This window comes from Ranitomeya imitator, chromosome 5, assembly GCF_032444005.1.
Source record: "Ranitomeya imitator isolate aRanImi1 chromosome 5, aRanImi1.pri, whole genome shotgun sequence".
Lineage (NCBI taxonomy): Eukaryota > Metazoa > Chordata > Amphibia > Anura > Dendrobatidae > Ranitomeya > Ranitomeya imitator.
This window is the reverse complement of record NC_091286.1, coordinates 350,341,061-350,354,522: the sequence shown is the minus strand read 5'-3', so window position 1 is coordinate 350,354,522 and position 13,462 is coordinate 350,341,061. Positions and strand designations below refer to the sequence as shown.

Here is a 13,462-nt window from a genome sequence, read left to right as displayed (position 1 = left end):
GAATGCACTACCTAGGTTAATATGATTAATCCCCAATCCCCACAGTTTTAAGCGTGCCCTAAAAACTCGTTTGTTCAGATTGGCCTACCATCTCAACGCATTAACCTAACTATCCCTGTGTGGCCCATTAAAAAAAAAACAGAATCAGGTTCCTCGCAACATGTTCTCATACACTTTATGCAGTTATTAGCCCTCTGTATCTGTACTGCTACATACTTAGGTAGTTAACTGGTTCATGCAGCTTTACATGAACACCTGAGCCTTACATTGTGGCTGGTCCGAATAACTAAAGCAATTGTTACCATCCACCTCTCGTGTCTCCCCTTTTCCTCATAGTTTGTAATCTTGCGAGCAGGGCCCGCATTCCTCTTGGTATCTATTTTGAACTGTGATTTCTGTTATGCTGTAATGTCTATAATTGTCTGTACAAGTCCCCTCTATAATTTGTAAAGCGCTGCTGAATATGTTGGCGCTATATAAATAAAATTATTATTATTATTTATTATTATTATTATTCCAGGGATGTGTCACTTACTAGGCTACATGTTTCTGTTTCAATAAATTCAGTGTTTGATCAGCAGGAGCCTGTCACTATCTGACTAGCTGCCATGTGCTTACTGGTCCAATCACACACCCACCACTGATGTGAATATACATTGTACAGAGAAAGCTGACACTCAGTGGTGTGGGTAGGGCTCAACATTCCAAGCACTGCTAAATCTGTAGCAGAGACAACCCAGTAAGCTAAGTGTTACATTGTTGGAATCAGGGTCACAGCTCCTTTTTATGTTGCTCTCAGATTTCATAGGAAAAACCTGTGACAGATTCCCTTTAATTAGCCTATTGGGAGCTTCTAAAGCTTCTAATTTTCTGAGATTGTCCAAGGTATCGAAAGACACAGGCAGCTGTGTATATAAACCTCTGACACAATGGAATCTTGATATAGTGAATTAGAAATGCTTGTCATGTACAAAATAAACAGCTAGAGATTGTTGACCTTAAATCTATGGAGGGGATAAATTGGAGCTTTAGTTATTTCAGCCTAAGTGTATGTAAACTTCTGACGTCAACTGTATATATTATTGTGTCCCACGCTGCCTGATTTGTGAGCTCTATAATTGGATATACTATATGTACTATGCATATATTATAGGCTTTACCAATGTTTATTTGGTTCTTGAAAATGTCGAATTAGGCAGTCTATATTTCTAGAGACATTTGGGACCACTTATTAATATTAATATGAATAAATTCAGAATATTTATATACACTTTGGTTTGATTATAAATGAGTATTTTAAATAAGTTATTTTGTATTATTTAATAAAAAGGGAATATAATTTCTCTGTCTACTACTAGTCTTTTCCAGACATAACAACACCTGCACTTCAAAACCTATATACAACAATTCCCTTGGAGATGAAATTTTCTCATCAAGCCAGCACAGATAGCAGAGATGTTAAGGTAAGTTTCCATGCGTCATGTTGTCCTATACTCCATAATTGATATTATTTTTTCCTCATCAATCCTACATGTATACTCGTTGTCGTTGCCTAGGTCTTGTTGCAGTCTCTTGAAAAACTTGATGAGGTACAAAGCTTCTTGGCGACCATTGTCCAGCATTATAATGAGGAACTTGGGCATCAAAAGCTGCATATAGAATTATCAGAGAATGTTGTAATTCAAGTGATCCGCATACACAGAGTCTTGAGTGGTGAGAATGGGTGAGTAATGCTATAATGATTTGTGTAGGTCTATTCTCTGTTCAGAGTTAAAGGAGTTGTCCCCTTTCAACAATGTTTTCACCATAGGCTTACTCGTGTGTAAAAAAGTGGCTGAGACACAGTACTAGATCCTGAAAGGATAAGGAAAGCCCAGTTTGTTTTTGGCATATAATTGAGCTCAACTTTGTTGAAGTGGGACAACCCTTTTAATGATAATTTGTGAGCTTTCATACGTTAGTTAATTTAATAGCCCATGACTATGGCTGTTAAATTTTTCTAATTTTCAATTTCGGGAGTGCTGCCTTCATTTTTGTATGTTTAGTTAACAGTAAGATATTTTTATCAAGGTCTAAGGTGTCTGTATTGCAGATTTATTGCACTGTACATGTGATACATTGAAATGGACACTGCTATTGTGAGCAGGTTGCAAGATGCAGTAATGGGCAGGAGGCAGAGCAAGGGTTAATGGGTGATTTACTATAACAGGGAATACTCCATGCAGGGAAAGGGTAATGTACAGGAGAGTAACAGATTATTCAAAACGCGGTACAACAGGAATAGGGAATTTTAGAGAGGCGTTCAGTAACGATAAACTTATTAGTCTGACGACATCCAGAATGTGGAATCCCAGATTCAAATGTGGCGCCAAGGCAGTGGCGCGTGAGAGGTCCGGTGTGGTACTGAAGCAGATGAGGATCCGGTTCCCCGCGGTGTCCTGAAGGGAGTCCTGGGTACAGAGGCTGCTGTGTAGGAATGTGGGTAGTCTCTGGATCTGCTGGAGTTTAATGTTACTCGGCAGCTGTATACGGGTGAATCAGGGTACAGTTCACAGCGGGTCACCCGGGTTCTCTGTCTCAGCATGCGTACGTCTAATCTCTGACTGGGGATTTTGTCACTCCCGTTCAGCAGGCATTTAACAAGTCTCTGTCGACAGTCTCTGTGTGAGGATATTGGGCCCCTGTGGTGTGGGCCTGCTCCGTCTGGACACTCAGAGGATGGAGCACCAAAACTGTCTGCGCACCGCGCGTTCCCGCCAAGTCTGCCTGGTTTCCGTGCGCTGTGGATTTTTTAGCTTAGCCGCACCCCCTGCCACTGAATGCAAAGGTCGGTCCGGGGTTTTAAGCTTTCCCCCGTACAACATGGGTGACAGCCCCGACAGTTCCGTGTCCATCCTTCGGTCCTTTTTGTCCTGCTTCTTACACTATCAATACTTTTGTTACTGAGGAACTGTTTAACACTCTGGCCACATAAGGCTGGCAATGTCCTATACGAAGATGAACACAGAGCTCACTGCACCAATGTAAAGTCTGATATTGGCTCTGAGTATATTATCTCAGTAACTAACTGCAGTCAGGGTACCTCTGGATATCACTTGTGCCAGTGCCAAATCAGTCACGTTCTATATGGCATCTCAAGACTCACACATCTGTCACACGGGCTCAGTGGAAACCTTCTCTCATCAATGAAGAGAATAGGGAGCCAAAGATGGACCTGTCAACTCTGGTGTTCTCTGGTGAATGCCAATCAAGCTGTGTGGTGCTGGGATGTGAGCACACATCCCACTATTGGACATTGCGCCCTCTGGCCATCCTCATTGAGTCTGTTTCTGACAGTTTGGTCACACACATTCACACCAATAGCCCACTGGACATCATTTTGTAGAGCACTGGCAGTATTCCTCCGGTTTTTGTTCATACAAAGTAGCAGATAACCTGCTGCTGCCTTCATGCCCCACTACTCCCTTCATGCCCTGTCTTTCCTTGGGTTCTGATATCTGACCTATGGTCTTGAGACTGTGCTGGGAGACACAGCAAACAGTCTTACAACAGTATGTGTAGATCTGCTGTCCCAGAGATAATGGACTACCTGTGAACCTGCATAGTCAATATACAGTACTACCTCATGCTATTGTAGAGAGACGAGACAAGACATACTGAGTAACTGTAAGCGAACAGAGCCATCTTATTAATTGTGATAGCAGGAACCAAATTGTGCTGAGAGATTTGCAGGGGAGTGAATTTGCCGGCTGAACCTGATCAGGTGACACACAGGAAGGAGTTCCTGAATATAAAAGGCCTGGCCAGGCTGAGAAGAGAAGTTGGTGCCACAACCTGCACCAGGGCAGGTTGTATGCCTGCAAGGAAGCTTGCAGAGTGCGGGAGTGGTTGGATGTCGGTGAATGGCTGAGTTGTGAGGAAAATTTGTGTCCTGCACCAATAGAAGGCCATGACCAGAGCCAATCCAGGCCCGAGGGATGCTGTGGCTGAGTTACTGGGACATGCTTGGAGAGCGAGATGGCCGGGACGCCGTGTGCCAGTGATTTGGACATCTGCAGTCGAGGCCTGGGATCCAGACTATGCTGGTTAAGTGCCGAAGACCAGAGCAATGCCGGTCAAGACCCGGAACTTAGACGATGTCAGTCAAGAGTCAAGGACCAGTCTCCACTTAACCAGATCAAGGAGACCTGTCAGCAGTCAAGCACTGAAGATAATATGCAACCAGAGGCTCTCACCTAGGCTGGTGATCAAGGACGTGAGTGAGCAGGGCCGTTGTTTTCAGCACAGACTCATGGTCCTGGGTGTGGGCAGGGGGAGGTTGCAGATGAGATGGGGCCTGGCTGATGCTAAAGCCCAGAGAGCCGCAATGGTGACCCAGATACTATTCCCACCAAATACAGCATTTGCCCCAGGTTGGACTGCAGACCCCGAACTGATCTCGAGGACATATCTCTTGTAATGCATTAACCAATGTTTCTCTATGCATGTAATTGCCTGTAAATGTGTGACGCCCCAGGGTCCTGGTCATCACAGTGACATTGCTTTCCTCACGGGGAGAGTGATGTTACACTTGGAAGCGTTGAAGGATATCTCTTTATCAGGTAATCACAATGCGCACAACATATTCACACTCCAGGCCACAAGGGGGACCTTTGATCCTATTCCTAGGTGACTCCCCTATATATATTGTGGTTTGGAGGGAAAGAGGAGTTAGTTCCTGTCAGAGAGACAGAGGAGAGGGCAGACCGATATAGAGTGTCAGAAGGTCTGAAGGGGCCCTGTAGTCCGAGGTACTACAACCCCTGGAGAAAGAGAGATACAGAAGGAAAGGACATAATTCAGTGAGCATGAAGGAGAGCGAAGCACAGGAGAGTGATATCAGGGGAGACCAGCTGCGAACGAGCTGTCTCCCTCTGAAGCGCAGATCACCGGTAGCCGGAGCACCGAGGTTGTAAGGGACTCTATGACTTACAGCAGAGACCGGCAGAACAGCTGAACTGCAAGTTACCTGTCTGCCACACACACCTGAAGACACAGTAACACATAGAGCCCGGGGTGTGATAGAGTCCCTGTAAAAAGGCTCGAGTTACCTGTCATACAAGTATTGTCCTATCCTATATGGGGGACAGAGAGAAGAACTTTGAGGACCTTATCTGAAGCCACAGGCAGTAAGGGACTACAACACCACCGTGCTAGAGGAAGGCTTTTAACTCCACCTGGATAAGGGGAACTTTGCATTTGCTTCCAAGCCGGCCGGACTCTGCCTACCCCGTGATCTAGTGCCCTGGACTGTGGCTTCCTGAAGTCTTCAGTAAACCAGGTAAAAAGACTGCAAACCTGTGTCCTCGTTCTTTACTGCACCATTCACCATCCTCCATCTACACACTGGGAGCCCTGGGTATATACTTCACCTGTGGGAAGTTATACCATCTAGCTGCCAGAGGACCCCTTAAAGCAGCGTCGGACCCCACTGACCAAATATCACCGGTGGCGTCACGAGCATAAACTTTATTCAATTTCCCTTTTACATGGGCGCCCAGGGCCACGGACCAGGTCGCCACCGTGACATCCCCCTGTGAACACCGGACCCGGTACCGGGTACCCCACGGCCCTGGCGGGCGACTCAAATGATACTGTGAATATTGTTCTTGTACGATTTATCTGTGAAGTAGATTGTTGATCTCACCTGTTGTCTCCGCTGTTGCATTCAGATCACCTGCATTATATTTTCAGTAGTGACATGAACACTTGCAAAATGCAAAACTAGAGAAGAATCAGTCAGGAAGGGTATGAAGAGACCAGTCGCCTCCCCTGTCCCCTGTTCGTCTCTTATTAAATCTGCACTAAAGCAGGAGAAATTAATCCACAATCACTAATGCTTCCTAACTAGACAGATTGATATCCTTAAAGTTTAAGGTGACCATTTTACTGCACATTTTATGCCCATTGTTTCCTAGACAGCTGCCAGATATGAAAACAGTAATCGTACAGCAGAAGTTACTGCCTTAGGCAACTGCCTACACATGCTATAAATGCTTTGGATGAAGACTTACATTAAATATCATCGTATCTACCTATTTTTTTTTACTATACTTGGCTTTATATTGTTTTAACTTGGTATATTTTGCTACTATTGCTACACACACATTTGAGCTAACTGCTGGGTGTTGTTTTGATTCCCAGCACTTTTATAGGACTACTCTGTATATATATTCTTCACGTAGTAATAAATGTTTTTGATCATTCATCTTGAATGATATTATTGTCTTTGCAGCGGCAATGCTTTATTAGTAGGATGCGTGGGATCCCACCTGCCCACCCTAGTAAAGCTGGCTCTCTACGTTGCTGACATACCTCTTCATGCATTGGACATATCTGGAAAAAACAGCCTAATGAGCAGTTTGAAATCAGCGATTGAGATCTCAGCTGTGGAAGGGAAGCCAACAGCCATTCTCTGCAACGTAAGTTTACAATATCCGAATGATAGTCCGTCCTGATTACTAATTCATTCATTAACAGGGTTATCCTGGACTTACCCTATAAGGCCGGCGTCACACACAGCGTAAAACAATACGGTCCGTATATTACGGCTGTAATACGCTGAAAAGTCCCGAAAATAGTGGTCCGTAGCTCCTCCGTAGGCAGGGTGTGTCAGCGTTTTTTGCGCATGGCATCCTCCGTATGTAATCCGTATGGCATCCGTACTGCGTGGTTTTCTCGCAGGCTTGCAAAACCAACATACCGCTATAGAAATGATCCATGTGTCCCAAAAAGAAAAAAAAATATATATATACTGTCTATATATATATATATATATATATATATATATATATATATATATATATAGACAGTATATATATATATAATGTCATTAGACACATATATGTATATATATTATTATTTATTCCAGCGCTATACAGCTTGAAAGCCGGTAATTCAATTACCGGCTTTTTCTTTCTCCTTCCTAAAACCCGACATGATTTGAGACATGGTTTACATACAGTAAACCATGTCTTCTCTCCATTTTTTTTGCAGATTCCACACTACTAATGTCAGTAGAGTGTATCTGCAAAATTTGGCCGTTCTAGCTCTTAAAATGAAGGGTTAAATGGCGGAAAAAATTGGCGTGGGCTCCCACGCAATTTTCTCCGCCAGAGTAGTAAAGCCAGTGACTGAGGGCAGATATTAATAGCCTGGAGAGGGTCCATGGTTATTGGCCCCCCCCTGGCTAAAAATATCTGCCCCCAGCCACCCCAGAAAAGGCACATCTGGAAGATGCGCCTATTCTGGCACTTGGCCACTCTCTTCCCATTCCCGTGTAGCGGTGGGATATGGGGTAATGAAGGGTTAATGCCACCTTGCTATTGTAAGGTGACATTAAGCCTAATTAATAATGGAGAGGCGTCAATTATGACACCTATCCATTATTAATCCAATTGTAGTAAAGGGTTAAATAAAACACAAACACATTATTTAAAATTATTTTAATGAAATAAAAACAATGGTTGTTGGAGTATTTTATTCTACGCCCAATCCAGTCACTGAAGACCCTCGTTCTGTGAAAGAAAAAACATAATAAACCAACAATATACTTACCCTCCGCAGATCTGTAACGTCCAACGATGTAAATCCTTCTGAAGGGGTTAAAACATTTTGCAGCAAGGAGCTTTGCTAATGCAGGCTGCTCCTCGCTGCAAAACCCCGGGGAATGAGGCTAAATATAGATCAATGAGCTATATTTAGCTTCATTTGCGGTGAGGCGCCCTCTGCTGGATGTTCATAGATCGTGGGAACTTTCCTAGAAAGCCTGGGAGCTGTATAGCGCTGGAATAAATATTAATATATATACATATATGTGTCTCACTGACATATATATATATATATACCTATTCTATGTGTACACATTTATTCTACCTATTGGACTGTAAGCTGTCAGTGTGATTTTACTGTACACCACACTGAATTACCGGCTTTTCTCTCTAACAGCGCTGCGTATTTCTCGCAAGTCACACTGCTTGTCCGTGTGTAATCCGTATTTTTCACGCTTCCATAGACTTTCATTGGCGTATTTCTTGCGCAGTACGGTGACAAACGCAGCATGCTGCGATTTTGTACGGCCGTAGAAAGCTGTATAATACTGATCAGTAAAATACGGCAGATAGGAGCAGGGGCATAGAGAATAATTGTGCCGTATTTTTTGCGAGTTTTACGGACGTAGTTTCTGCGCTCTTACGTCCGTAAAACTCGCAAGTGTGACGCCGGCCTAATATTGTTTGTTTACCACTATCAGATCATTGGGTGTTTAACCCCTTAGTGACAGAGCCAATTTGGTACTTAATGACCGAGCCAATTTTTGCAATTCTGACCACTGTCACTTTATGAGGTTATAACTCTGGAACGCTTCAACGGATCCCGCTGATTCTGAGATTGTTTTTTCGTGACATATTGTACTTCATGTTAGTGGTAACATTTCTTCAATATTTCTTGCAATTATTTATGAAAAAAACGGAAATATGGCGAAAATTTTTAAAATTTAGCAATTTTCAAACTTTGTATTTTTATGCCCTTAAATCAGAGATATATGTCACGAAAAATAGTTAATAAATAACATTTCCCACATGTCTACTTTACATCAGCACAATTTTGGAAACAACGTTTTTTTTTGTTAGGGAGTTATAAGGGTTAAAAGTTGACCAGCAATTTCTCATTTTTACAACACCTTTTTTTTTTAGGGACCACATCATATTTGAAGTCATTTTGAGGGGTCTATATGATAGAAAATAACGAAGTGTGACACCATTCTAAAAACTACACCCCTCAAGGTTCTCAAAACCACATTCAAGAAGTTTATTAACCCTTTACGTGCTTCACAGGAACTGAAACAATGTGGAAGGAAAAAATGAATATTTAGCTTTTTTTGCAAACATTTTACTTCAGAACTATTTTTTTAATTTTCACAAGTGTAAAAACAGAAATGTAACCATAAGTTTTGTTATGCAATTTCTCCTGAATATGCCAATACCCCATATGTGGGGGTAAACCACTGTTTGGGCGCACCGCAGAACTTGGAAGTGAAGGAGTGCCGTTTTACTTTTTCAATGTAGAATTGTCTGGAATTGAGATCGGACGCCATGTCGCGTTTGGAGAGCCCCTGATGTGCCTAAACAGTGGAAACCCCCCACAAGTGACCCCATTTTGGAAACTAGACCCCCCATGGAACTTATCTAGATGTGTGGTGAGAACTTTGAATGCCCAAGTGCTTCACAGAAGTTTAGAATGCAGAGTCGTGAAAATAAAAAATATTTTTTTTTTCCACAAAAAAGATTTTTTAGCCCCCAAGTTTTTATTTTCACAAGGGTAACAAGAGAAATCGGACCCCAAAAGTTGTTGTCCAATTTGTCATGAGTATGCTGGTACCCAATATGTGGGAGTAAACCACTGTTTGGGCGCACGGCAGAGCTCGGAAGGAAGGAGCGCCGTTTTGGAATGCAGACTTTGATAGAATGGTCTGCGGGCGTTATGTTGCGTTTGCAGAGCCCCTGATGTACCTAAACAGTAGAAACCCTCCACAAGTGACCCCATTTTGGAAACTAGACCCCCCATGGAACTTATCTAGATGTGTGGTGAGAACTTTAAATGCCCAAGTGCTTCACAGAAGTTTAGAATGCAGAGTCGTGAAAATAAAAAATATTTTTTTTTCCACCAAAAAAGATATTGTAGCCCCCAAGTTTTTATTTTCACAAGGGTAACAGGAGAAATTGGACCGCAATAGTTGTTGTCCAATTTATCCCGCGTACGCTGATGCCCCATATGTGGGGGTAACCCAATGTTTGGGCGCACGGCAGAGCTCAGAAGGGAGGGAGCACCATTTGACTTTTTGAGCGCAAAATTGGCTGTCGTGTTTGGAGACCCCCTGATGTACCTAAACAGTGGAAACCCCCCAATTCTAGCTAGAACCCTAACCCCAACACACCCCTAACCCTAATCCCAACCCGATCCATAATCCTAATCACTAACCCTAATGATAATCACAACCCTTACCCCAAAACAACCCTAATGTCAACCCTAACCATAACCCTAATCAAAACCCTAAATCCAACACACCCCTAATCCTAATCTCAACCCTAACCTCAAACCTAACCCTAATCCCAATACACCCCTAATCACAACCCTAAACTTAACCCTAATCTCAAACCTATCCCTAATCCCAAGCGTAACCCTAATACCAACCCTAATCCAAACCCTAACCCTAATCCCAACTCTAACCCTAACTTTAGCCCCAACCCTAGCCCTAACTTTAGCCCCAACCCTAACCCTAGCCCTAAGGCTACTTTCACACTTGCGTCGTTTGGCATCCGTCGCAATCCATCTTTTTGGGCAAAAAACGGATCCTGCAAATGTGCCCGCAGGATGCGTTTTTTGCCCATAGACGGATCGTGACGGATGGCCACACGTCGCGTCCGTCGTGCACTGGATCAGTTGTGTTTTGGCGGACCATCGGCACAAAAAACGTTCAATGTAACGTTTTTTTGTACGTCGCGTCCGCCATTTCTGACCGCGCATGCGTGGCCGTAACTCCGCCCCTCCTCCCCAGGACATAGATTGGGCAGCGGATGCGTTGAAAAACTACATCCGCTGCCCACGTTGTGCACAATTTTCACAACGTGCGTCGGTATGTCGGGCCGACGCATTGCGACGGCCCCGTACCGACATAAGTGTGAAAGAAGCCTAACTCTAAATTTAGCCCCAACCATAACCTTGAATTTAGCCCCAACCCTAACCCTTAATTTAGCCCCAACCCTAACCCTAGCCCTAACCCTAGCCCTAGCCCTAACCCTAGCCCTAACCCTAATTTTAGCCCCAACTGCTCTTCTCCTGCCGGCCGGCAGATGGCGATAGATGGCGGGCGCACTGCGCATGCTTCCGCCATTTTCTTTTCCCCGGCAGCCAGGAGGAGCAGCAGGAGGACCCAGGGACACCAGTGAGTATGATAGGGTCCCCAAATCCCCCTATTTCTCTGTCCTCTGATGTGCGATCACATCAGAGGACAGAGAATTACACTTTGCTTTTTTTTTTTTTTGCGGTCGCCGGTAAACAGTTAATTACCGGCGATCGCAAAACAGGGGTCGGTAAAACAGACCCCGATCATGTTCTTTGGGGTCTCGGCTACCCCCGGCAGCCGAGACCCCAAAGATTCCCCCGGGGGAGATAGGTAAGTATTGGGTGGCGACCTGGGACCCCATTTCAGAGAAATTAAAAAGAAATTGCGTTTTTTTTTTTTTTGCGATCGCCGGTAACGGTTAATTACCGGCGATCGCAAATGCGGGGTCGGTAAAAAACCCCCCCAAATCATGTTCTCTGGGGTCTCGGCTACCCCTGGCAGCCGAGACCCCGGAGAAAATCTGACTCTGGGGGGCGCTATTTACTTTTTCCACAGCGCCGTTAATTAACGGCGCTGTGGTTTAAGTACCCTTAGCGGCCGCCGTTAAAAGGCGTATCGGCGGTCGTTAAGGGGTTAAAGGCCCCCCATAAACATGTGAAAATTGATTGATGAACCTTTGGTGATAGATGCATTTAATCCGTCACTGAAATTGGGGCTTGTTTACACTGGCATATAAAATGACCAATGTGATATTTTATTGGATAGCACTCGGCCCAATGTTATACTATGGGGCAGTGGTGACCAGCGCTTTTTTTTCTCATGCCGGTTTAGCATGAGAAGACAATCGCAGCATTCTTTTACTGGCTCCAATATTTGGATCACGCCCACCCATACAAGTCTATGGATGCGTACAAAACATTAGACTGCACTCAGATGTCATCGAGTGCAGTCTGATATATGCTCATGGAGACAATGGAGAAGATGGGGAAATTAAGTTCTCCATCTTCTCCACATCGTGCTGCCATTCTCTCATGTGAGACAATTAGATCACACTCAGATGACACTTGGCTCAGACTCTAACAGCGTACAAACAGAGTGTCATTAGCATAATCTACCTGATTCTCTCTGGGAGAATATACCCCGGTGTGAGCGAGCCCTTAAAGCCAAAGTAGCAGACATCATTGAGCTCTTGTTAGTTAAATTCATAACAACCAAACGCCATACATTTTTGGAGCTTGAGGTTTTAACCCCTTGTTATTGTAAATTTACAGTTTGGTTTAAAGCTCCTGATTATGAAATCTAGCAGGAGCATGTCAGTTCCCTCACTGCCAGAAACAGCTGGGGCCCTAGGAGAAGACAGAAGTGATTCATCTCCGCTTCTCTCTTCTATTTTTCTGGCTACATAGCGCTCAATGAGCTCAATGTACAGGACCTGGCAATCACATGATTACTGGGTGTCTGCTGTCATACAGTGGGTACGGAAAGTATTCAGACCCCTTTAAATTTTTCACTCTTTGTTTCATTGCAGCCATTTGGTGAATTCAAAAAAGTTCTTTTCTTCACATTAATGGACACTCTGCACCCCATCTTGCCTGGAGAAAAAAAACAGAAATGTAAAAGTTTTTGCAAATTAAAAAAAAAAAGAAAAACTGAAATATCACATGGTCATAAGTATTCAGACCCTTTGCATACTTAAGTCACATGCTGTCCATTTCCTTGTGATCCTCCTTGAGGTGGTTCTACTCCTTCATTGGAGTCCAGCTGTGTTTTGATTTGATTTGGAAAGGCAAACAACTGTCTATATTAAGGTACTGTCACACTAGACGATATCGCTAGCGATCCGTGACGTTGCAGCGTCCTCGCTAGCGATATCGTCCAGTGTGACAGGCAGCAGCGATCAGGCCCCTGCTGGGAGATCGCTGGTCGGGGAAGAAAGTCCAGAACTTTATTTCGTCGCTGGACTCCCCGTAGACATCGCTGAATCGGCGTGTGTGACACCGATTCAGCGATGTCTTTGCTGGTAACCAGGGTAAACATCGGGTAACTAAGCGCAGGGCCGCGCTTAGTAACCCGATGTTTACCCTGGTTACCATCCTAAAAGTAAAAAAACAAACACTACATACTTACCTACCGCTCTCTGTCCTCCAGCGCTGTGCTCTGCTCTCCTCCTGCTCTGGCTGTGAGCGTCGGTCAGCCGGAAAGCAGAGCGGTGACGTCACCGCTCTGCTTCTGGCTGCCCGGCGCTCACAGCCAGACCAGAGAAGCAGAGCGCCGAGGACAGACAGCGGAAGGTAAGTATGTAGCGTTTGTTTTTTTACTTTTTAGGATGGTAACCAGGGTAAACATCGGGTTACTAAGCGCGGCCCTGCGCTTAGTTACCCGATGTTTACCCTGGTTACCGGGGACCTCGGGATCGTTGGTCGCTGGAGAGCTGTCTGTGTGATAGCTCTCCAGCGACCAAACAGCGACGCTGCAGCGATCCGGATCGTTGTCGGTATCGCTGCAGCGTCGCTATGTGTGACGGTACCTTAAGACCTCACAGCTCACAGTGCATGTCAGACCAAATGAGAATCATGAGGT

The 13,462-nt window shown here is 44.4% G+C and overlaps 1 protein-coding gene across 1 annotated transcript in view; it reads left to right on the top strand.

Moving 5' to 3' along the window:
• The window catches only part of LOC138637623 (dynein axonemal heavy chain 5-like), a 569,265-nt gene that overhangs the window by 406,245 nt on the left and 149,558 nt on the right, over nt 1-13,462 (top strand). Inside the window, exons 66-68 of the mRNA XM_069726456.1 lie at nt 1,359-1,463; nt 1,557-1,723; nt 6,275-6,461. Of these exons, the coding sequence (XP_069582557.1) occupies nt 1,359-1,463; nt 1,557-1,723; nt 6,275-6,461 (459 nt within the window). The remainder of the gene's footprint in view (nt 1-1,358; nt 1,464-1,556; nt 1,724-6,274; nt 6,462-13,462) is intronic.